This window comes from Mixophyes fleayi, chromosome 3 (genome assembly GCF_038048845.1).
Source record: "Mixophyes fleayi isolate aMixFle1 chromosome 3, aMixFle1.hap1, whole genome shotgun sequence".
Classification (NCBI taxonomy): domain Eukaryota; kingdom Metazoa; phylum Chordata; class Amphibia; order Anura; family Limnodynastidae; genus Mixophyes; species Mixophyes fleayi.
Window position 1 is genome coordinate 2732631 of NC_134404.1, and position 24613 is coordinate 2757243.

Below are 24613 nucleotides of genomic sequence, written 5' to 3' on the forward strand. Positions count from 1 at the left end.
CTCTCCATAATATAAACACAACTTGTTCCGAAATCTCCTCTCTCTTTCTTCGGCTGACAGGCGGGACCTCCCCAGTTGCATGGGTTCTTCAGGAGGAAGAACAGGGGTTTGGAAGTTGGGAGCCAAGCGAATCATACTACCCCGAGACTGTTCCTTCTCGGAATTGCGTTCCTTGAAACGCAAATCAACTTTGACACAGAGGGAGATAATATCATCCAAAGACGTAGGGAGTTCCTGAGATACCAGCTCGTCTTTGATTCGGTCTGACAGGCCCTGCCAGAACATAGCTACTAGGGCCTCATCGTTCCAGCGAAGTTCAGAGGCCATAGTTCTGAAGTGGACTGCATACTGTCCCACAGACTGGTTTCCCTGGCGGAGACGTAATAAGCCTGAAGCGGCATTGGACACCCTTCCTGGCTCATCAAATATTTTCTTGAAAGTGGATAAAAAGACACTGAAGTTATGTAGAATTGGGTCGTCCCTCTCCCATATTGGGGAAGCCCATACTAAGGCTTGCCCGGACAATAACGAAATCACATAGGCCACTTTCGTTTTTTCAGAAGGGAAGTTCCCTGGTAGAAGCTCGAATTGTATGGAGCATTGATTTAAAAATCCTCTGCAATACTTGGGGTCTCCATTGAACTTGGGTGGGTTAGGTAACCGTAACTGTGAGGAAGATGCTGCTGATGCGGCCTGAGGTACAGGGGCCACTGCCGGCCCAGGTGATCCACCAGCAACTAGGGTGTTCTGGACAACATCCAACCGAGCAGATAGACTATTTAGGAATTTTAAAAGTTGCTCTTGGTTAGCTTTTTGCTTATCCATCCTTCCTACTAAATGCTCCAACAGATCTTTAGCTGTGGTATCCATGGTCAGAGCAAACTGTAACAGATTCTGGATACTTCTATTACTAATCTTGATTAGCGCTGGCTTACCTGAGGTGCGGAGTCTAACGATCTCCCCGGTGTTCACCAAGAACCGCCGCAAGGCGGGGTGGGCTTTGCTGCCAGGAGTCGCAGGTCGCGGTCCTCAGGTTCGCCCCAAGATGTAGTACAGCGGAGTGAAGTGGAGGTAGCGGAGTCAAACAAGCCGGTTCGGTACACAGGAATGGAGTCAGGCAGAATCAGAAGGCAACTCGGAGTCAACAAGCCAGGTTCGGTACACGGGTCACAAGAATAGGAGAATGGTCAGCAAGCCGGGTCGGTACACAGGGATAGGAGAACCAGGCAAGTCAAACAGGCAGAGATCAGCACACAGGAAGTCACTGGAAACTGGAAGACACTGCAATCCACGAAGAACAGGAGCCAGGAACAGGCAAGTGTGTTACACACACACTCACACATTATATATGTATTAATATCACACACTCACACATTATACATGTATTAATATCACACACTCACATATTATATATGTATTAATATCACACACTCACACATTATACATGTATTAATATCACACACTCACACATTATACATGTATTAATATCACACACTTACACATTATATATGTATTAATATCACACACTTACACATTATATATGTAGTAATATCACACACTCACACATTATATATGTATTAATATCACACACTCACACATTATATATGTATTAATATCACACACTCACACATTATACATGTATTAATATCACACACTTACACATTATATATGTATTAATATCACACACTTACACATTATATATGTATTAAAATCACACACTCACAAATTATGTATGTATTACTATCACACACTCACACATTATATATGTATTAATATCACACACTTACACATTATATATTGTGGCAAGAGCCCGCTACTGCAGAAGCACACGCGAACAACTTCTTCCTTTTTATGTAGTTTTATTGTCAGGATGGTAAATGTTTTGACACCGTACAGATTTCACAGCAATACTTGGAGACCCTAAACGCTAGCTATACATAGACTAGCTCTCTCTCAGGACCAGCCAGCTACCCCAGCGTTGGTCTTTCTGAACAAGTGATACAAACAAGCATTTATACCTGATAATCCTCCCCCAGCCTTAGCTTGATGGACAGGTGACACACCCACCTTCTCTTTAAAAGGAAACGCCCATCACTGGCTCTGTTTGCACTAACAGACAGACACACCCTGTCTGTTTGCAGAGAGGAAGGATTTCAAATCATGTAAGTTAACCAAACTTAAACTATTGCTTTTCATACATAAGTCTTTACATTGAATCTAGGTGCGTTACTGCACAAATGTTTTACTCTATTTCCCTGCTTTCTCTGCATATTGCCAGCTAAATGCCTCCTTTTGTTACATATCCCTCCCCCTAGCGTCTCCAAGTAGGGGGTTGCGGACTTCGCGAGGAGCGCATATTTTCGGACAATGCATCTGCATTCTTGTGCAGAATCCCAGGTCTATGTTTTACTGAGAACTTGAAAGGTTGTAGTGCCAAGAACCAGCGGGTTACCTTGGCATTTACCTCCCGGTTGTTCTGCATCCATCTCAATGGTGCATGGTCTGTTATTAAGGTGAACTCTCTGCCAAGGAGATAATAGCGCAGAGCTTCTGTAGCCCATTTTATGGCGAGACATTCTTTCTCCACAGTGGCATATTTTTGTTCCCTTGGAAGCAACTTACGACTTAGGTATAGGACAGGATTTTCTACTCCATTCTTCTCCTGTGATAAGACTGCACCTAAGCTAACAACAGAAGCATCAGTTTGGAGGAAGAACCTCTGGGTAAAATCCGGTGCTTGTAGAACTGGGGAGGAACAAAGAGCTAACCGAAGATCAGACCAGGCGGTTTCTGCAGAGTCAGACCAGGTTAATCTATCTGGACAACTTTTTTTTTAACATGTCCGTTAGTGGAGCAGCTCTAGTGGCGAAGCTTACAAACCGCCTGTAGTAACCTACTAAGCCTAAAAAGGTTCTTAACTGCGACTTTTTTCCTGGTCTTGCCCAATTTTTGACTGCCTCCACTTTATCTAGCTGGGGTTTCACACGCCCTCGACCAACAACGTACCCCAGATATTTGGCTTCTCTCATGTCTATGGCACATTTCTCTGGGTTAGCTGTTAACCCCGCTGACCTTAATGAAGCTAAGACCGCCTCAACTTTGGCTAAATGTGATCCCCAGTCTGGGGTATAAATCACTATATCGTCCAGGTAAGCGGCTGCATAAGCTGTGTGAGGTCGTAGCAGTTTATTCATGGCCCTTTGGAAGGTGGCAGGTGCCCCATGCAACCCAAAGGGTAAGACTTTATGTTGATAGAGACCATCAGGGGTGGAAAATGCAGTCTTTGGCTTGGCTGTGGAAGTCAGGGGAACTTGCCAATAACCCTTTGTTAGATCAAAGGTTGTTAAATAATTGTTACCAGCAAGATTTTCCACTAGTTCATCCACACGTGGCATCGGATAGGCATCAAACTGCGACATACTGTTTAGGCGCCTAAAGTCATTGCAGAACCTAATTGTCCCATTGGGTTTCGGGACAAGCACAATGGGACTATTCCACTCACTAGTGGACTCTTCAATCACATCTAACTGGAGCATCTTCTCGACCTCCTTTCTCAAGTCCACCCTTCTAGCTTCTGGAATACGATACGGCTTCTGCTTTACAATGACTCCTGGTGCAGTGACAATGTCGTGTTCGATGAAGGTAGTGCGCCCAGGAATGAAAGAGAAGACATCCCTGTTCCGGCGAATCATTTCTTCAGTCTGTTGTCCCTGCTGAATGGACAAAGCTGGCTCTATGGGCACTTCAGACTTTTCAATGGCAGTACTCACTACCTGAGGAGAGGTTTCCTCATCATGCCAGGGTTTGAGGAGGTTAACATGATATATTTGCTCCTCCCTTCTCCTACCTAACTGGTGGACTCTGTAATTGACAGGACCGACAGCCTCTAGAACTTCATATGGACCCTGCCAATGGGTGAAAAGTTTGCTTTCCTGGGTAGGAACCAGGACTAGGACCTTGTCCCCAGGCTTAAAAGATTGAACAACAGCACTTTTATCATAACTTTTTCCTCTGTCGTTCCTGAGCCTCTTTTACATGTTGCTGCACAATGGGCTCTATATTTCCTAGCCTCTCATACATTTGGGACACAAATTGGACCAGATTTGGCTCCCTGGGACCTTGCTGCTCCCACCCTTCTTTTAACATATCCAAGATACCCCTGGGCTGTCTGCTTATCTTTAAGAAGAAACGGGGAGATAAGAGTGAAGTTAAGATGGATTTTAATCTTAACTTAAGAAATTCTTCACTTATGCAGTGGATTTTGCTTCTTATCTCCCTTTTCTGAGCATGCACAGAGTGGATTTGCTTAAGATAAGCAAAAAATGGCAGATAAGATCACTATGGAATCAGGCCCACAGAGACTTGTTTTGGCTAAAATGAAAGGTCAGCATTTATTAAAATGTTCAATATATTGAGAAGAGGTGGCCAATATAAGCAGACCAATCAGCCCCTATAACACACCCATGAGCTATAAACTCCGCCCCAATAGATTGGGTATGGCTGATGCCCGGCCGCCTAAGAGGAGCACAATAACCCCGAAGGGGTATTCTCACTAATTGCTCACTCCCTTTAGGGGAGAGTGCCTACTGCATCTTGAATGTGACCCAATAGTCTGCTGACTGGGCTGATTACCGTCACAGCTGAGTCCCGCTAGGAACCCAAGCCCGCCACCAACTGACCTCTCAACACTGAAAATCTGCTCTACAAAATACGACAACCCTGTATCTGCCAAATGTACCCCATCTGGCCTATACAATTTTGTGAAACATGCTCTGATGCCCGGGTAGCTGATAAACTCGCCCCCTACCTCTGACAATATTCTCCTTGCAGCCCTGTTAATCTTCCCGCGAGCCTTTTCAATACGAGCTGGACTGTCTGCTCCCCTCCAATTAATTCTAGGGATGATGTCCGACCAGATGAGGTGCACTGCTGGCCATTGTAGCTTAATTACCCCAATATCCGCTTTGATCCTTACTATGAGCTCTTAACCTTTCCACTTCCACTTCCCCAAATTATTTCCCCCGAGGTGGATTATAAGTACAGAAGGGCGTCCAAATCTGACCTCGCTATCCCTTGGAACCTGCAATAGTGACTCCCAACACAGCCCCCTGCAACCTATCCACCTAACTGAACTTGCCTGGGGGTATCTGGACGAGTTATGAGCAGGCCCACTTTTACCGGCCCAAAAGACGAATGAATGGCCAACCAACCAAATATTTTTGCCATCATGACGGGAACAAGTAAGATGGATTGAGATGTGTGTCAACCGGAGACGTAATGCACGTTTAATAACTATCGAAATGGAAACACTGCCACTTGTGCAAGATAGGGTGACCCATGCGGAGGTAAAACCAGAAACCCTGGGGCGCCAACAGCCAATCAGGCACCCGAAGAAAAGAAAATGACAAATCCCTACGCGCCTCCTTTCAACAAGACAAGCAACCTTTGTTATGGGTCAGCCTCCCGGAATCGCAGCAAACACGCTAAAGCGCAACAGGTGGACGAACATATTTCCTAAAACACTTTGACTTCCACCTACCCCACTCCATAATAGACTGTTCTGAAGCGCCCTCTTTAGCTGCTACTGTAGCTGCTCCAATTCTGAAGGAATTGGTCCCATAATCTGCTGTATTCAAGCCAAGCTTTGCAGCACGCTTCTTACAGACAGCTGAAAACTGGTACTTTGTAAGGGGGGTACCCATCATGATGCCTAAGCCAATTACTACCAGGGGAGGGGGACATGTCCTTATACAACCTAGCTAGCTCGACTGGGCAAACTGCACTGTCCCTGTTGCGATGCAAGGTAATCCACTGCCCTCTACCCAATGGATCTGTCTTAGATCTATGTATTTTACACGCCATGCTATCGTTCTTTACCACAACATTCTTGAGAAGTAAATCTGACCTGGTCGCCAATCTGGAGGACGCCACCAACTCGCTTATCCTGAATGCTCCGAAGAAGGCCATTGAGAACAACAACCTAAACAAAGCAGCCTCAAAAACATCTCTAGCTACCATCGGTATAATATTAATCAGCCGGGCCAACAATACTTTGTCGATGGGCTTACGTCTGTCTTCCACCGCAGGGGAAATCCTAGCCCAACCCTTTAATGCCCTGCGAACCAAAATCTTCTTAGCAACATCTGGACTACTGTGTAACTGCTTTGACTTACCCACCTGAAAACAATGCCACACAAAAGAAAGTATGCGCTGCTGATCAGTCTTACCTTCGGCCTCCCTTGATGAAGAATACCCTTCCCAGGAGGACCAAGCCTCCTGATATTTCTTCAAGGTCCACTATACCGGCCTTATAATCTGCCAGACAAAATCAGGGCATGAAACACCAATCTTATTAGCCCCAGTGGCTAGCGAACGAAACCTCAACCAATCAAATCTAGACAAAGCATCCGCAATCCCATTATCAGACCCAGGTACATGACTCGCCCTAAAGGTGATGTTAAACGATAAGCACTTGTATACTAAACGCCACAATAACCTCAGCGCTGGGGGAGAGGCAGCCTTCTGATTATTGATAGCGTGCACTACCCCCAAATTATCGCACCAAAAAACTATACTCTTATCTCTCAGGCGATTACCCCACAATTCCATCGCTACAATAATTGGGAACAATTCCAGCAACAAGAGATTCCTTGTGAAACCTTCCTGACTATAAGACGGGGGCCACGCGGCCGCACACCACTCCCCGCATCACATGACCAGATAGTCCCTAATCTCCTTGGAATTTCTAACCAGATGACAGGCCTTCGTCACCCCAACTGTAGCCCTCTCCAACTTCCAGCAAAAAACCCTGCCCATGGGAATAACACGACAAGCAAAGTTAAGTAGACCAAGCAGGGATTGAACCTGCTTTAACTGAGCCTAAGCCTTGCCCTGCAACAAGTCTATCATACCCTTCAACTTAGCCACTTTCTCTGTAGACAGCCTACAGCACCCTGCTCTGGTGTCAATTTTGATACCCAGGTATGACAGCCTCTCCGTCAGACCTTCTGATTTTCCCGCAGCCACTGGAACTCCCATAATTCTAAACAATGACTGAGCTGAAAACAACAAATCCCGACACACCGTGGACCCCCTTGGCCCAATGAACAAGAAAACATCCAGGTAATGGGCCACACTTTGATGCCCTGTCCCCGTAACAACACACCAATGCAGAAAATTGCTGAAACACTCGGAAAATGTGCAAGACACTGAACAGCCCATAGTCAAACATTTATCCACATAATAACCCCCTGGCAAGCGAAAACCCATGTATTTAAATGAAGATGGATGTAAAGGCAGCAGCCTATATGCTGACTTAATATCGAGCTTCACCAGCAACGCCCCAGCCCCGCAGCGCTGCACTATCAACAAAGCGTCCTCAAATGATTGATACACCACTGAGCATTCAGTCTCTGCAATCGCGTCATTCACGTACATACCCTGAGGGTGAGACAGATGCTGTATCAGCCTAAACTTACCCACTTCCTTCTTCGGTACTACACCCACCGGGGAAATGACCAAACCCTGAATTGGAGGAGTAGCAAAGGGACCACACATTCTACCCAACTCGATCTCTTTATTCACTTTCTCCTGCACAACCAAAGGCAATTCTAGCACTGATTTCAGGTTCCTGGGCGAACCCTTATGTATAGTCCCACTTACCGGTAATTTAAACCCATGCCTAAAACCTTCCCCATAAAACTCAGAAGCCGGTCTATTGGGGTACCAACCTAGCCATTTATCCAGTTCAGACAACACGATGGGAGAAAAAGCCTTAATGCGCAGGAGCTCATGCGGGGGGTCTGTCCGTGGCACCTGGATCACTCCTCTTAGGACATTCTCTTCTGGGGTGCCCTCTCCTACATGCGACACAGGCATGCTTAAATCTACAGGCCGCACCTCTGTCACAATGACCCCCGTTATATGCAAAACATCTCCCACAAAAGGGCTGGGCCAATCTATTTGGGGGTTGCCTCTGCCTCACTGCTCCCACATCACTCGCTCCCGATCTGGGCTGAGTCACTTCTAGCCACACCTCCACATCCTTACAGCCCAGATCCATCACTAATAAACCATCTTGTTTCCTGCGAAACGCCTCGTCATAACGTCTCCACATGTTACCTCTGGAGCGGGAATGCATCCCTTCTATCAAGAATATGTATTTAATAATTTTCATGTGTTGCTCCGGCCTGCTCTCCAGGCTCTACAGGCTGCGAACACCAGGAACCCCTCCAACCAGTTGCCAAAATTTTTATATACCTCCTCACCCATGCCAGAGCGTGCCATCGCTGTTGCCAAATTGTCCTTAGCCTTGTTTGTAATGGCAAACATGTCTATAAACCGGCCTGTGCGTATCTTGCCACACACCCTGTTTCTTATGTCCCGCAGGACGGCTGTATTGGAACAGCGCACCACATCATCACCCATAAACCTACCACTGGGTCTGTTATTCACCACCCCCGCTCTCCAGCAGGTACCGCTAAACTTCTTCTCCAGCAACCTTATTAACCTCGAGTCTGAACTCCTAGACCTGGCTGGAGCTTCATTCTCAGCGGAAGAAGAGCCTGAATCGGAGCTCATACCTAACAACCCACTGGCATGCTCACCGGCTGCCTCGCGGCTACCACCTTCCGCTCCTGATGATGCTCCTGCCGCGCCTGTAGTGACTTCAGCATAAGAAGCGCGCCTGGACCCCCGGCCCGATGACGTATGCGTATTCGAACCTGCAGAGGAGGAAACAAAAAGAGAGCTCCCTGGACCGGGAGCCGCTGATCCTGCAAGCAATGACGGTTCTGAATTATGCGCTAGTAATCTGGGTTCAGGAACCAAAACCGTACCGGCTTGCTGAATGGGCGGAACTAAATTTAATGCGACCGTGCAGCGGGTGCCCTGAGAACCAGTCAGGGAGAACGCCCGACCCTGCCCTGCGCCGGGGCTCCAGCCACTAACTGCACGTTCTGAGAACCTGATGCCACTGAAGGGGCTAATGCGGATGTCTGCGTGCAATCCGACCCTGAGAGAACAGAAGCAATGGAAACTGTGGAAGCAAAGGCACCTGTGTTTAAACCGTAAGTACTGGGACAGGAAGGAACAGAAAAATAAGGAGCATAGGCAGAGGGGGGAGGGTGATAGCAGGTAGTAAGGCCGAGGGATGGGTCCGCGACTGAGTAAGGAAAGGGAGGGAGCCTTTGGCTATGCAGAGCCCAGCCAGAGGTACCGCTCAGCTATGGGAAAGAAGGATGAGTGAATGCGGGGGAAGGCATGGAATTAGCACCCTGACCCACAGGCCAAGGAGGGGGGTCGCCTGCAAAAGGTGGGCAGGACGTGGCTGGGTGGCCGGAAAGCAGAGTAGGGGGGGAGAAGTGGACCATGTGGGGGGCCGGGATGCCTGGGGGGTTAGCAGATGCGGAAGGGAATGGGATAGTATGGGGGAATAAGGGGGAGGTAAGGGGGATAGAGTACTGAGGGAGGTTTGCAGGAAGGAGGGAAGGGGTGGGGAAAACTGCTACTGATGCTCATGGTGAGTTGGGGCCCAACTGCTGCTGCAGTGAAGGGGGGTACCCCCATGCTGCCCATTGTTAGGGGCCTCTGATTCCCTGCAGGGGGGGTGGGCTGCCCTGGTTGAGGGGACCCTGGGTGGTGGAAGGGTAAGTATCACTGCCCTGTGTCCCCAAGGCTAGGGTCTGGGACACAGGGGGTAACAGTATGTTAGGCAGGGAAGAGGGAGAGTTAACTGTGCCCCCGCTAATGTTGTTATCCCCCCCATTGCTATGCTGGGAACCTGAATTATTGGGGGGGTTGTAGCTTATGGTGCCAGCGCTTATGGTTGGAATTATATCAGCAGAGCCTGCAGCGTTTCCCTCCCCAGCCCCAGCGACAGTCTGGTTCTGGGGTGGGGGGGGGGATAATTTTCAGCGTTCAACACATTGGTGGCAGTGGAGCGGTGGCCGGACACATGTGCGTGAGCGCAGCGCCGTGCATGCGCATACAGCCGTCCCCGCCGCGATGGTCGGGGCGGACCCTTCTTTCCTCCCTGGCCCCTGATCTGTGGGGGGGGGGGGGGGAGGGAGGAACACAGAGCGGAGAGACCTGGACCTTTGCTCTCCGCTGTGCAGCAGTTGTGGTGGGGGAAGCAGCCTCTAATAGGCGGAGGGGGGGGGACCCTGGTGCGCTTAGCTCTAAGCATGTTGGAGAGGAGGGGAGGGGATGGAATGAGAGATGATCACGGGGAAAATTAAAAGGGGAGGGAGTGGAGATGGGGTATGGGGGAGATAGCTGGGAAAAGGTAGAAAATCAGGGAATAGCAGAGGGAAAATATGCAGGAATAGAGGGCAAATGCAGTAGAAAAGAGAAGGAAATGCAGATAGTAATTGAGCGGTAAGCAGGGGGAACACAGGAGAGGAACACAAATACAAAACAACAGCAGTACAAAAATAAACAAGTTTGCACAGTAATACTCACCAGGACAGCAGAGAAGGCCAGACGCTCACCAAAAACTCCCACCAGGACAGCAGAGCAGGATAGACGATAGACTCACTCCTAAACTCTCCAGCAGTGAAAGGGGAAGCTGATTGCCTGTACCTGGACCTTATCCTACTTCCCCCACTATTATCCTGCTCCCTACGTGCCCACTGATTGGCTGACCCCTGCCCCCCAGTGGAGTTAACTCTTGCTATACTTTTACTTTCTTTTACCTGCCCCCTCAGCGTTTATGTTACCTCGGGCTAATCCCCACCCTCTGTTATCCTTCCTGTCACAATGATTAATCGCATTGTTACAGCTATCCACATGTCATTACGAATTTCGTTAGCTTTTGTGACTCTGAAACAAGATTGTCAGTCTCAGAACGAAAGAACACATTATTCCATTTACAGCACTCTCTGTATTTCTTAACCGAAAGATGTTCATTGCCGGCATTGGCTGAATAGAACACAACTCTGTACACTCTATGGAGATCGTGACCGTCAGTGCATACACACTGCATTATTGGAAGGTGATTGCAACGAGATTATTAAACAGTACGACCAACCAAATGAAACGACAGTCGGAACTTTGGAATGATTGTTGTTCATCGTGAGAGAATACACACTTACATGATATGTGGGTGAGCTGTTGTTTATCGTCTGAGTGGCCCGATAAGCTGAAAAACCTCCAGTGTGTACCTAGTCTAATAAAGTAAAAACAACTACAGCTATCATGTAATCCTGCCAGGTCCTGTTACATTAAACAATGACAGATGGAGAATGTAAAAACCAGGACTAATATCTTATTAAACACACTTTAACTTTTTTTTTTGAACAAAACAAAATATAATCTGTAAAGAAAGATGAAAAAACTGTAAACATAATAAGAATTGAATGTTTGATATATTTTTACATTTAAGGCATCATACAGACGAGCACCATCTATAAATATCCGTCCGCTATGAAAACATGAAACAATCTAGATTGAGTATAAATAAGCTCTGAGTTTATACCCAGACTCTTATCTTGTTTCTAGGACATTGTAATGACGTGAGACCATATTACAGTGTTCCTGAATTTCAGGTTATAGATCTGGGACCAGGATCATTGGAGGTGTCTAGAGAGACGCTGTCTCTTGTATATTTACCCCAGTGCTTCTGGTTATACCCAGTAACCCCTACAATGCCCTTTGTATGTTATTTAGTAAAGTGACTATTAAGGAAGCCACATAATACAGCTACAGCAACCTATACAACCTATACACTCTATACGTTACCTGTACAACCTATACAATCTATACGTTACCTGTACAACCTATACACTCTATACGTTACCTGTACAACCTATACACTCTATACGTTACCTGTACAACCTATACACTCTATACATTACCTGTACAACCTATACACTCTATACGTTACCTGTACAACCTATACACTCTATACGTTACCTGTACAACCTATACACTGTATACGTTACCTGTACACAGGGACGGATTGGGAACTTAAAGTGGTCCTGGAAAAAATTATTGAAGTGGCCTCATGTAGTATAGTCTAGGCAGCCCTCCCTTAGTATAGTACAGGCAGCTCCCCCTTAGTATAGTATAGGCAGCCCTCCCTTAGTATAGTACAGGCAGCCCCCCTTTAGTATAGTATAGGTACCCCCCTAGTATAGTCTAGGCAGCCCCCCTTAGTATAGTCTATGCAGCCCCCCCTTAGTATAGTATAGTCTAGGTAGCCCCCCTTAGTATAGTATAGGTAGCCCCCCTTAGTATAGTCTAGGCAGCCCCCCCTTAGTATAGTCTAGGCAGCCCCGCCTTAGTATAGTCTAGGCAGTCCCCCCTTAGTATAGTATAGTCTAGGTAGCCCCATTAGTATAGTATAGGTAGCCCCCCTTAGTATAGTATAGGCAGCCCCCCTTAGTATAGTATAGTCTAGGTAGCCCCATTAGTATAGTATAGGCAGCCGTCCCTTAGTATAGTACAGGCAGCCCCCCTTTAGTATAGTATAGGTACCCCCCTAGTATAGTCTAGGCAGCCCCCCCTTAGTATAGTCTGGGCAGCCCCCCTTAGTATAGTCTAGGCAACCCCCCCTTATTATAGTCTAGGCAGCCCCCCCTTAGTATAGTCTAGGCAGTCCCCCCTTAGTATAGTATAGTCTAGGTAGCACCCCTTAGTATAGTATAGGTAGCTCCCCTTAGTATAGTCTAGGCAGCCCCACCTTAGTATAGTCTAGGCAGCCCCGCCTTAGTATAGTCTAGGCAGTCCCCCCTTAGTATAGTATAGTCTAGGTAGCCCCCCTTAGTATAGTATAGGTAGCCCCCCTTAGTATAGTATAGGCAGCCCCCCTTAGAATAGTATAGGCAGCCCCCCCTTAGTATAGTACAGGCAGCCCCTCTTAGTAAAGTATAGGCAGACCCCCCCTTAGTATAGTCTAGGTAGCCACCCCATAGTATAGTCTAGGTAGCCCCCCATAGTATAGGCAGCCCCCCTTAGTATAATATAGGCAGCCCTCCCTCTTAGTATAGTCTAGGTAGCCCCATAGTATAGGCAGCCCCCCTTAGTATAGATAGCCCCTCCTTAGTATAGGTAGCCCCCCCCTTAGTATAGTACAGGTAGCCCCCCCATAGTATAGGCAGACCCTTTAGTATAGTATAGGCAGACCCCTTAGTTAGGTAGCCCCCCTCACTTACCTTCAGTTACTCAGGCCAGTGACTTTTTTCACATCAGGCAGACAGGAAGTGAAGTCAGACTTCCTATCTGCCGAATAGCAGCCTGGAAGCCCATACAGCAACAGACAGCCTAGCAATTGGCTGCCTGTTGCTGCCCACTGAACACCAATGGTTAATATTGCTTCCCTGCAATACCCCCCCTCCCCCATGGCCGAGCGCGACTCCCCCCGCACGACTAAAAAAAATTTTTTGCTTTTTTTAAAAACTCTGTCACAAAGTGAGGTGGCCTCTGGGTGGCCTTGTTAGGCCATCGGCCTACCGGGAAACTTCCCGATAAGGTCTATGGCCAATCCGCCCCTGCCTGTACAGAACCTGTGCCTAGATCAAAGAGATTAAATACACAGAACGTCCTATACAGCTGTTATGAACCCCTCTAGCCGGTACAGCACAACCCGGAGACTGCTCCGCCAGTTAGGTGTTCACTGGAGCCCCTAGTGGTGTGGACAGGCTTGGCTGCAGACTGACAGAGTGTCGTGAAGTGTGTACTGGCTGGGGAGAACCCAGGTAAGCGAAGTGAAGTTCAGGCAAGGGTCAAGGGCCAGCAGCAGATAGCAATTCCAATAAACAGGCTGAGGTCAAGGGTCACGAGCAGACAGGAAGGTCGGTAAATACACCAGTGGTCGGGGTCACAAGAAACACAGGCAGGGTCCAAATCCAGGCAAGGGGTCATACACGGGCAATCCAACAAAATATCCAAAGGACAGGAGCTAGGAGCAGAGCAGGTCAGCAGACTGGTAACAGAAGCTATAACCGGCAGTGAGGCTGCAGACCTCACTGCCTTAAATACAAAAGGCCACCAATCAGAGCCTAGCTCTGAATCCTACACAGCCCCCAGTAATGATTATATTAATCAGCCCACAGGCTGTATTATTTTGCGCACATGCGTCTGGCTACCAGCACCGCCCGGGAAGCAGCGCTATACAGGAGGCGTTCGGCCGTTGCCTTGGCAACTGGCGGGCAGGAAGTGGAAATGACGTCCCGGTCGTCAAGGTGACGGCCGGGACCCCAGGGGGAGCCAGAAGCAAGCCGCGGAGCTACTCGTGACAACAGCTAAACCTCTATTTATCGTACATAAAGGAAATAGGAAATAACTTCCATATTGTGATTCATAAACCTGACAACCTGCGCAGATCATTAATCATCATTCAGTGGATATAAATGGTAGATCTGTGGCTGATATTGGGTCACAATTCTTTTCTGGGAGAAGCAAATAACCAATAGGAGAATAAAGATATTAGAATATGAATTTTATAGAAGGACTCTGGAATTATTAGTAAAATGTGTTTTTTCTCTTTCTTACAGAAGCACAATGTTACAGTAAGTCATTTATACTTTCATATTGTCCCTTTTATATCACTGTAAATGTACATTAATGTAAATCATAAGTTATCTATTTACCAGTGAAACACGGGGGAGTTATGTGAGGACATTGTACTCTGGGTGTTAGATCAGGTAATACTGTACAGATACATAGTGATTGGCTGTCTTATTATAAGGACATTGTTATATGGTGTAACAGGGTTATATGCCCCCTGTCCTTTATATTTATATACACAGTTGTGATACAATACAAAACCTGTCCTAATATACAGGACACAGCAGCAGCAGGTCACATACTGATACTTATATCCCAGCGTCCTATTACCAGGGGCCGTAACCAGGCAAAATAGAAGATTCCCCATACTCTGGTCTTGTGGACCCCCAGCCCCACCCGGCTCCTCTTCTTAAGTATAAGGGGCATTAGACCTTCATATAATAATGCTGGATGACATCAGTTTATCCTAATACAGAACCTCTAAGATCCAGTTATAATGAGATACTGACAGTAACAATCCAGAAATAACTACACCTGGGGGTAAATGTATCAAGCTGCGAGTTTGCAAATCCAGCGATTTTCTCGGGAGAGTTGAAACTCGCCGATGTATGAAGCTGAGTTTTCATACAAAGTCGCCAGAGTTCTGCTTCTGTCAAAATCGCTACTTGCAAAATCGCCAGAGATCAAACTCACCACTGTTTGCCAATGCAGCTATACAAGTCTCCAATGTATGAAGCTGCGGAGAGTTTGCTTCTAAACACGCCAAATACAACACGCTGCTTGATAGCAGCGTGTTGTACAAACACATCACTGTTACACTGCCCTGGCAGTGTTAAAATGGTAAAGAACAGATAAAAGTTGAAAAAAAAAAAGCGTGAGGTCCCCCCGCTATTCATGCTTAACCCTAGTGCTGCCTGACTAGTGCTGGTCCCGTGAAAATCGGGGAAAAATTTTGCCTGGGGTTCCCCCGATTTTCACTTTACCAGCACTAGGCAAACCAGCCAGGGTTGGCGGCACTATAGCAGGGGGACGCGCGGCAGGGGTCCCCCTGCCATAATGACTAGCCAACCCTAGACTGTTCAGCGCTGGGCTGGATTCCGTAGGGAGTGGGGTCCGCCGAAAAAAACGAGCGGGCCCCCCCCCTAGAAAGAACCAGCCCAGTGCTGATAGCACTAGGGCTCTTCCTACTACCCCTGGGCTGTGGGTAGTAGGGTAATACGGCGATAAAGTAGTAAAAAAAACAAACTGACACCAATTTTGTTTGTGGAACTACAAGTCCCAGCCAGCCAATTTGCCAAAAACAGTGTGGCCATGCTGGTGCTTGTAAAACTACAAGCACCAGCATACCCACGGCAGCCAGGGCATGTTGGCACTTGGAGAACCACAAGTGCCAACATGCCCTGACATCCCTGGCTTGCTGGGCCCTGTAGTTCCATTGCACATGCGCTACGCTACTTGCGTAACCTGTAATACAGTAAATACAGATTACGCAAGTAGAGTAGCGCATGCGCTACGTTAATTGCCTAAGCGCTAGATACAGTATTATGTGATTTCCCCACTAGCATGGGAAAATACCATAATACAGTAGTTAGCTCTTACGCAAACAGCGTAAGAGCATTGCGGAACGGACCTCCTACTAGGTAGGAGGTGCTTGTGGCGGCTCATGGCTTTTTTTATTTTTATCTTCAATCAAGACTAAAGAGTCGGGATGTACAAATATGGGCCCCTTCTGGGTGAAGAGTTCCTGTTAGAAAAGATTCCCTTATGGAGGTATAAATGGCTGGGACTGGGGCAAGCCGGCAAGATGGATTTACAAATAATAAGTGACATTGGAGCAAGAAAGAAGGCATCATTGGTAAGTATTTGTTTTTTTTATTTTTAATAAATACTTGTGGTTTAAAAGAGGGTGGTTAGTGTCTTTATTGTGGGTTTTATTATTTTTAATAAATGTATGTGGTTTATAAGAGGGTGTTGTGGCTTTGTAAACTTTTTTCTTTGTGGAACTACAGGGCCCAGCAAGCCAGGGATGTCAGGGCATGTTGGCACTTGTGGTTCTCCAAGTGCCAACATGCCCTGGCTGCCGTGGGTATGCTGGTGCTTGTAGTTATACAAGCACCAGCATGGCCACACTGTTTTTGGCAACCTGGCTGGCTGGGACTTGTAGTTCCACAAACAAAAGTGGTGTCAGGTTTTTTTTTTACTACTTTACCACCGTATTACCCTACTACCCACAGCCCAGGGGTAGTAGGAAGAGCCCTAGTGCTATCAGCACTGGGCTGGTTCTTTCTAGGGGGGGGGGGGGGGCGCTAGGGAATCCAGCCCAGCGCTGAACAGTCTAAGGTTGGTTAGTCATTATGGCAGGGGGACCCCTGCTGCGCGTCCCCCTGCTATAGTGCCGCCAACCCTGGCTGGTTTGCCTAGTGCTGGTAAAGTGAAAATCGGGGGAACCCGAGGCAAAATTTTTTCCCGATTTTCACGGGACCAGCACTAGTCAGGCAGCACTAGGGTTAAGCATAAATAGCAGAGGGACCCCACGATTTTTTTTAAAAAAAACTTTTATCTGTTCTTTAACAGCTGTATGACAGGTCAGTGTAACAGTGATGTGTTTACAACTCACTGTTACAACACAGGCGAGTTTGCTAAACTCGTCAGTGTTTACATCGCTCAAATTCGCCAGAGATGACCAGCGATTTTGAACATGAGTGTCAAAATCGCAGCTTGATACATTTCCAGTTTTTTTCCAGTTTTTTTTGACGCGATTTAAACACACTGGCAAACTCGCAGTTTGATACATTTACCCCCTGGTGTCATTATTGGGGGCAGCTTCTCCATACGTCTCTCCTATGTTCCGGGGGAGTCAGTGATAACTGGGAATCTCTGGTTTAGTACATAGTGTTACTGTGTGTAACTGAGTATGGGAACCTGTCTAGTGTACACATAATACACATTGTAGTGTCTGTCACATCCCTGGTAATATGACAATGTAACATTTATCTTCTTCATTCTCCATTGTGCTGTATATTCTGCTTTCTAAGGCTTCCCCTCTATGTTCTGTCTACTACATTATATTGTACTATTCAGCTCCAAACTAATGACACAAGTGTGTTGTATTTTCCTGCAGACGGCTCTAATCCTGGTCCATGCTCAGATTGTGGAGGGTCATGTGATACTGTGAGTGGATGCTATTGTAGGGATGGCTTTACACCATGTGTTCCGGCTGGCTCTGAGTGCCCAATGGGCACCAACGACTGCTGCAGTATAGTGAGTGGCTGGTACTGGGACCCAGCTTTGCAATGCTGCACAGGTCAGTGATATCACTGGGTTACCTGACAATGGTGATTACACCTCATATAACTATAACTCCTTTATACACATTAATAATAATTACTGATTAATAACCATGTTTATCTGCTACAGAGGTGAAGCAATGCAGCCCATCTTGTATGAGTGATGAATATTGTAATACAGCAAGTGGAACACTGACCTGTGTGTGTGATACAACCACGTACATGGGGACAAGTAAGTGTTATCTATGTGTTTATATATCACATTAGGTCAGTAAGTAGAACTGTGATTTCTTCTTATTGATGGAGGCAGGTGGAATATTATATACACTGAAATATTAATGTCCTCTCAGTCACCCTGAGGTATGTGCACTGATTAATACATTATATTTCTCACATTAGTCACATTGTGTAACTAGCGATGCACCTGGAACAGTCAGATTACAGAGTTGGGTGATGCAGGATCTACCTGGAGCTCTTACACCAGTTACTGTCATATACAAATGTTATTTTATATCTTGATATATATTATTCTCTTATAAGAAACATGGATAACACCAATACTTCACACTGTCAGTTTCAACCATTTGTCTTTATTAGAAAATGATAATAACTTACTGTACAGGGCATATTATACATGTGACAGAGGGTGGATTCCAGAATTCAGATTATTATACAAGTTATAGCACAGTTTCTTCATGTTGTTACAGTGATAACTTGTAGGACTCATACACGTTGGTAAACTGTTGTCTAATGACAAGAATACAATGTTTAATGCTTTATTTTACCAATTGTCATAATATACAAGATTCCATCAAATATAATCTCTTGTTATGACAGAGCCTCTATCTATTCATCACAGGACTTCTCAGGAGGGTTTATATGTGAAGGACTCTTGTCCTGGACTAGGAGATTGTGGAAGTCACCTCATGTTGTTACAGATGTATCATGGTAGATGGTCTTCTATATTATATGTGCTTAGTGTGTGGTACAGAGATGATTATTGCAGTACCTTTATATACAGTAAATAGAGATATACAGGGTCAGTAAGGGCTTGTATGTCATCTCTGGGATCTCTATATATACTAGATAGATGCTTAGCAGGCTAAGAACAGATGGTTCTGGATCTCTACTCCATACTTACTCTACCAGTCCCAGTTATATGATCACCAGCTGTGCAGCATACACACAACCTGCAGAGTACATACAAGAAGACACAGAACACCTCTCACTCTGGTTATATATATATAGTGACCAACCTTCCACTGACAGACAGAGACTGGTCCTCTGGGAATTATTCCTCAGAGGCCTCACATAAGAGCTTCAGGGAAAGTAAACATTATGGGACTACTCCAAGTCATACCTGGTACTCACATGGCAGAGCTCTAGCAGGCTGTCTTCATGTGATACAAGGTAACCATTCTCACATCGTTATGTTCTCTGAATATAATGGCTTTACAAACATGTACAAATAATGTCATATTATAATCCCTGTCCTGCTAATTATAGACAGGCTTCAGCTACTTTATTTGAACATCCCACTGAAACGTGGCTGTGACTGGATCACTATTCAATAACTTTTGGTAAAAATTTATTTAAAGCAATTAGCGCAGGGCACTTATTTATGTAATTGCACATGCACTTATTTTTGATATTGTGTATATTGTGATATAGGAAATCGTTATCTCTGAGACCAGGGTAGAAAAGTTGGTTTTTGTGTTTAACCTTGCGATTGGATATGTCTATTTCTGATGTATATATCTGATACAATGAGCCTGTGTTTACCAAGCCTTTGGTGTATTGTGATGTGGGGAAGTGGCTTGTTTTGGGTTTTTGTTGTTCTGTGGAAATGTGTATTCGGCGACTGTCTGAAGTATTCATGCCAGTTAGACCTTTTGACTTGGTAGTGAGTCTCCTGCCTCTGAAATAAGATCCAGGAAATCACAGCAAGGTTTTTAAGAATTGTATAGCTAAGTATAAATATTAGTGGTTTTGCAATGCATGTAAATCCATGTTTGTGTAAATAGAGCATATCCTGATTCTAAAAATAGACTATTTCGGAACTGTATAAAAGATGAGCTGTGTGAGCAAGTAATGTATCATTCTGATGTTCCATCTGACCTGACCACTGATACCTTAAATCAGTGGAACTGTCCTTGTCAGGACACTTGAGCAATAAACATCACTCTGCTTCAAAGACCTGCTTGACAACTTCTTCAATATTGCTGTAATCCTGTCATTTAGACCCTAAATCTAATCGGTTCTTTGGCTGTCTGAGGTTTGGACCCAGGCTTTTTCAGTACCACCGCTCTGCCTGCTACCTGCAGCTCTGGTCAGTGTGATAGGGCAGGGAGGATCCATCCACAGCAACCTGGATATATAGTAAGAGGTCCGGAGTTACCAGCCCAAGTTTACCAGCACATGAGTACACTAGCAGTGACAGTTACCCAGCAGGAACGTGGTTCTGAGTGCTAAAAAGGAGCTCAGTGGTGGCAGCATTATAAGCCCCTCCTACTGTGGCAAGAGGGCGCATTTGGGATAACGAAAGGGAACGGTGTCAAAGTAAGCCAAGAGAGTTCTCAGCAAAAACAGACAGAGTGGCATAGGTGGTCCATCTTGTCACATATTTCTGGTGGCAAGCGGTGGGAAATCCTTTTTGTGAACCAATCAGGAGAGCAGAGTTATGCAGGAGAGGAATAACTGCTGCCAGGAGAAGGCACAGGATGTCTGACTCCACCAATATGTCTAGGGTGGACCTCGAGACTCTGTGTAGTGCCAAGGGCATTGACATCAGCCATTCGCTATCCGCCAAACAGGACGGAGATGAGATAAAAGCTGAGGGAATGGCACCGACAGCATTGTACCCAGGTAGAGGAAACTGAGGGCGGGAGTGGCTAAGGTGGCGGCCCAGTTAACGACCAGGAGCTAGGTACACCAGACGCCCAGACAGCAGAGGTTCCCGTTCAACAGACAGCAACGACCTCTACCCATCAGACTTCACCCGCACAACCAGCCCCTTTATCCTATGATGAGCGCAGGGCTGCCGGGCTAAAGATCCAGCTGGCAGCTTTAGGGGACAATGCATCTGCAGCTGAGCGGGCACAGGTCATCGAGGCATGGCGCCAAGAGGAAGGGCACCAGCCATGCAGCCCAGGGGGGAGGCGCCCCCTAGAAGATCAGGACTGTTATCTTTACCTTGCCCTAAATTTAAAGACTGTGTTGGGAATATTGATGAGCACCTGTAGGCATTTGAAAGGACCTGCAGGCTACACACTGTACCCAGAGAGGAATGGGTTAAGCATCTGGTGCCCACACTGCAAGGACGTGCAGTGGAGGCCTACCGTGGGGTGCCCACAGAGGACTGTGCAGACTATGATATAGTAAAAAGGGCACTCCTTAAACGGTACACTATTACCCCAGAGACCTATTGTCTGAAGTTCCGGGACTTTACAAAGGACTAACACGTCACTCATGAGGAGTTTGCCATCCTGCTGCAGGAGTTAGCCAGGAAGTGGGTGCACAGGGCAGGTGCCCAGACCGTGAATGGGGTAATAGACTTGATGTGCCAAGAGCAGTTTCACCAACGGTGCGCACCGGAGGTGACAGAATGGGGGCTGGACCGGAAGCCAGGCAACCTGGAGGCAGCCGCACAGCTGGCGGATCAGTATGTGACAGTGAGGCTACATTGGCAGAAGCCCCTGGTGAACAGCCGACACCAAAGGACTGTACAATCAGGGGGACACCCCTCTTCTACTCACTCCCAAAAGCAAGTACCTAACCCTTCGGGTACCCCTCACCAGCTACTGCCCCGCCCTGTCCTTGGGAGTTATCAGAGACCATGAGAGCCCAGGCTGGAGAGAAAGTGCTACAGCTGCGGAATAATAGGTCATTTAAGGATGAACTGACCCACAGCCCCAGCACCCCAGACTCGTGCCCCTAATCCGAGTCATGGGGCCCGACTAACTTGCTTAACTGGCGAAGATGAGCCATTAGAGACTGTTTCCATCCCTGCCAGCCCGATGGAGTGTGGCGTGTATGAAGGTGACTCAGCGGAGAGAGTCACCTGTGTGTTAAAAAGACCACCCAAAAACATGTGGAGAAACCTGCAGCCGGTCCAAGTGGGACCCCTGCAGGGTGAAGGACTGAGAGACTCAGGGGCCTCAATCACTGTTGTGAGTCCCCATCTTATTGATCCTACTGCAGTATTGCAGGATCGCACTGCCAGAGTTACTGTGGCAAATGGACTGGAAAAAGAAGTGCCTGTAGCAAGGGTGTATCTGGACTGGGGAGATGGCCAGGAGTTGAGAGATGTTGCCGTTATGGATGGCCTCCCAACTGATGTGATTTTGGGAAATGATGTTGGGGGTGGAATTGTGACCGCATTTCTGAACTCTCTTACACGGAGCCAAGGTACTAAGCTACAGTCTTCAGGATCTACACCTGCAAAGCCCAGCCCAGAGGAAAAGACCACAGCTGCTACAAGACAGCCATCACCAGGAACTACAACTTCAGCCAGCCTAGAGGAAAATACTACATCTGCTATTTCTTCAGGAAACAGCCAACCCTTTGCCTCTGGAAAGACTACGTCCCCTTGCAATGCAGAGGATGTTGTCTCTTGCCAACCTGATCTTGTGGGGGTGCCCGGTGATGCTCCTGTCCCTAGCAGTATGCCAGCTCCAGGGGTGAGTACAGCTGACCACAGTGACCCCCCTTTGACTGACCCCACTTTGACTGACACTAGTCACCCCAGCATAGACCCCCCTGCAGCGTATCCTGACTTAGACGATAGTAAGGGCCGCAGGGAAGAGTTCAGGGCAGCGCAGCTCTCTGATCCCTCACTGGAAGGCATGAGGCGCCAGGCTGACGGCAGCCTTCCAGCGAGGGAAGTAGTGAGTGTGACCTGGCGTAAAGGGTTATTGTACCGTGTAGCTAGGAAGGTAGATGGGGATAGACCAGTCTGTGAACAACTTCAACTGGCGGTACCATGGGGCTTTTGTGCGCAACTCATGGCAGTTGCTTATGAAATCCCTATGAAGGGACACCAGGGCAGAGACCAAGCACTGAAGCTCCTGACGCAGAACTTTTTGTGGCCTGGAATGTCTGACGTCCTGGCCCATTGTAAGTCCTGTGATGTGTGTCAGCATCTTAGGTGCTGTCACGACTAGTATAGCGTACCTGCTATCGTTGGCACTACTCGGAGGAAGGCGCGGAGTCTAACGTGCCCCTGGTGTTCACCAGGGACCCCCGCAAGGAGGTATGGGCTTGGCTGCAGGAAACACGCAGGTCGCGGTCCTTCCACGAGTCGGATAGCGAAGCACGAGAGGGATGTCAGACAGGCGGGTTCAGCAATGATGCGGGTAATGCAGGTACACAAGGGGAATCCAAACGGGGTGTGAGTCAAGCCGGGTCGATAACGTTCTGACAGCGAGGTACAAAGGGAGATCCAAAGGGGTAGTCAAGGCAATCCGGGTCACAATGGTCACAGGCAAACGGCAATAAACTGGAGGAAGGCAAGGGTCAGGAAACAGATAGACACAGGAACACTGGAACGCTGGAGGACAGGAAAGGACCTGAAACTCTGGCACAGGAGGTGAGGTCAGAGGCACTTAAATAGGGCTGCTAACCAATGCCCTCAGCACTAGTGGTGCTGTAATAGCTGTAGCGCCGTAGCGCTAGTCATAGGGCAGCGCCGTAGCGCTCTAAATCTGCAGCGTCCCGTTGCCTAGCAACGGAGACGCTTCTGGGTCTGGGCTGGCCGGCCGGGAGGAAGAGGAAATGACGCGTCTGGTTGCTAGGCAACCAGACGTTCTTGTATGGACGGGCGGGCGGCCGCCGAGCGGCGCCTGACAGTATGCCCTCCTCCTTCTCCCCTTGTTTGGAGGAATCTCTTAAGTAATTGAGGAGCGTGAAGGTCCGGTTTATCCACCCAAGATCTTTCTTCCGGGCCAAATCCCTTCCAGTGTACAAGGAACTGTTGTTGCCCGTAGCGAATGCGGACATCCAGGATCCGGCTGATCTCAAACTCTGTTCCAGAGGAGGTTTGAACCGGAGGAGGTCGAGATGGAGGTACAAAGAACCTGTTAAGCACCAATGGCCGGAGTAGGGACACGTGAAAAGTATTATGACATCGTAAAGAAGCCGGTAGCTTTAATTTAACACACACTGGATTAATAACTTGTGAGATGATGTAAGGACCAATAAAACGTGGAGCCATTTTCATAGATGGTACTTTGAGTTTTAAGTCTTTAGTGGAAAGCCATACTTGATCCCCTACCTTCAATAGGGGAGTAGCCCTACGGTGGCGATCTGCAAAGATCTTATGATGCTGTGATGCCTTTTGTAGAGCTGCTTTGGTTGTGGCCCAAATGATAGAGAATTCTCGATAAAGTGAGTCCACCGCTGGAACGGAGGAGGAAGAATTGGGAAATGGCTCTGGGATAATAGGATGCATCCCGGTCACAATAAAGAATGGAGAAAACCCGGTAGATTCATGGACATGGTGATTGTGTGAGAATTCTGCCCAGGGAAGGAATTGCGACCATCTGCTTTGATTATCAGCGGTAAAGCAACGGAGAAAAGTCTCTAAATCCTGGTTGATCCGCTCGGTCTGACCATTGGTCTGGGGGTGATATCCCGATGAGAATTTTAACTCCGTACCCAGTTTTTTACAGAAAGCCCTCCAGAACCGGGAGATGAATTGCACTCCCCTGTCAGAGATAATTTCCTTAGGGCAGCCATGAAGTCTGAAGATCTCCTTGATAAATGTGTCGGCTAAGTGACTGGCTGAAGGTAGACCTGAAAGAGGAATAAAATGCACCATT

At 47.3% G+C, this 24613-nt stretch overlaps 1 protein-coding gene across 1 annotated transcript in view; it reads left to right on the plus strand.

The window, feature by feature from the left end:
* Positions 1-24613, plus strand: part of LOC142142546 (uncharacterized) — a 144595-nt gene that overhangs the window by 24506 nt on the left and 95476 nt on the right. Inside the window, exons 6-8 of the mRNA XM_075200424.1 lie at positions 14496-14510; positions 17630-17812; positions 17926-18027. Of these exons, the coding sequence (XP_075056525.1) occupies positions 14496-14510; positions 17630-17812; positions 17926-18027 (300 nt within the window). The remainder of the gene's footprint in view (positions 1-14495; positions 14511-17629; positions 17813-17925; positions 18028-24613) is intronic.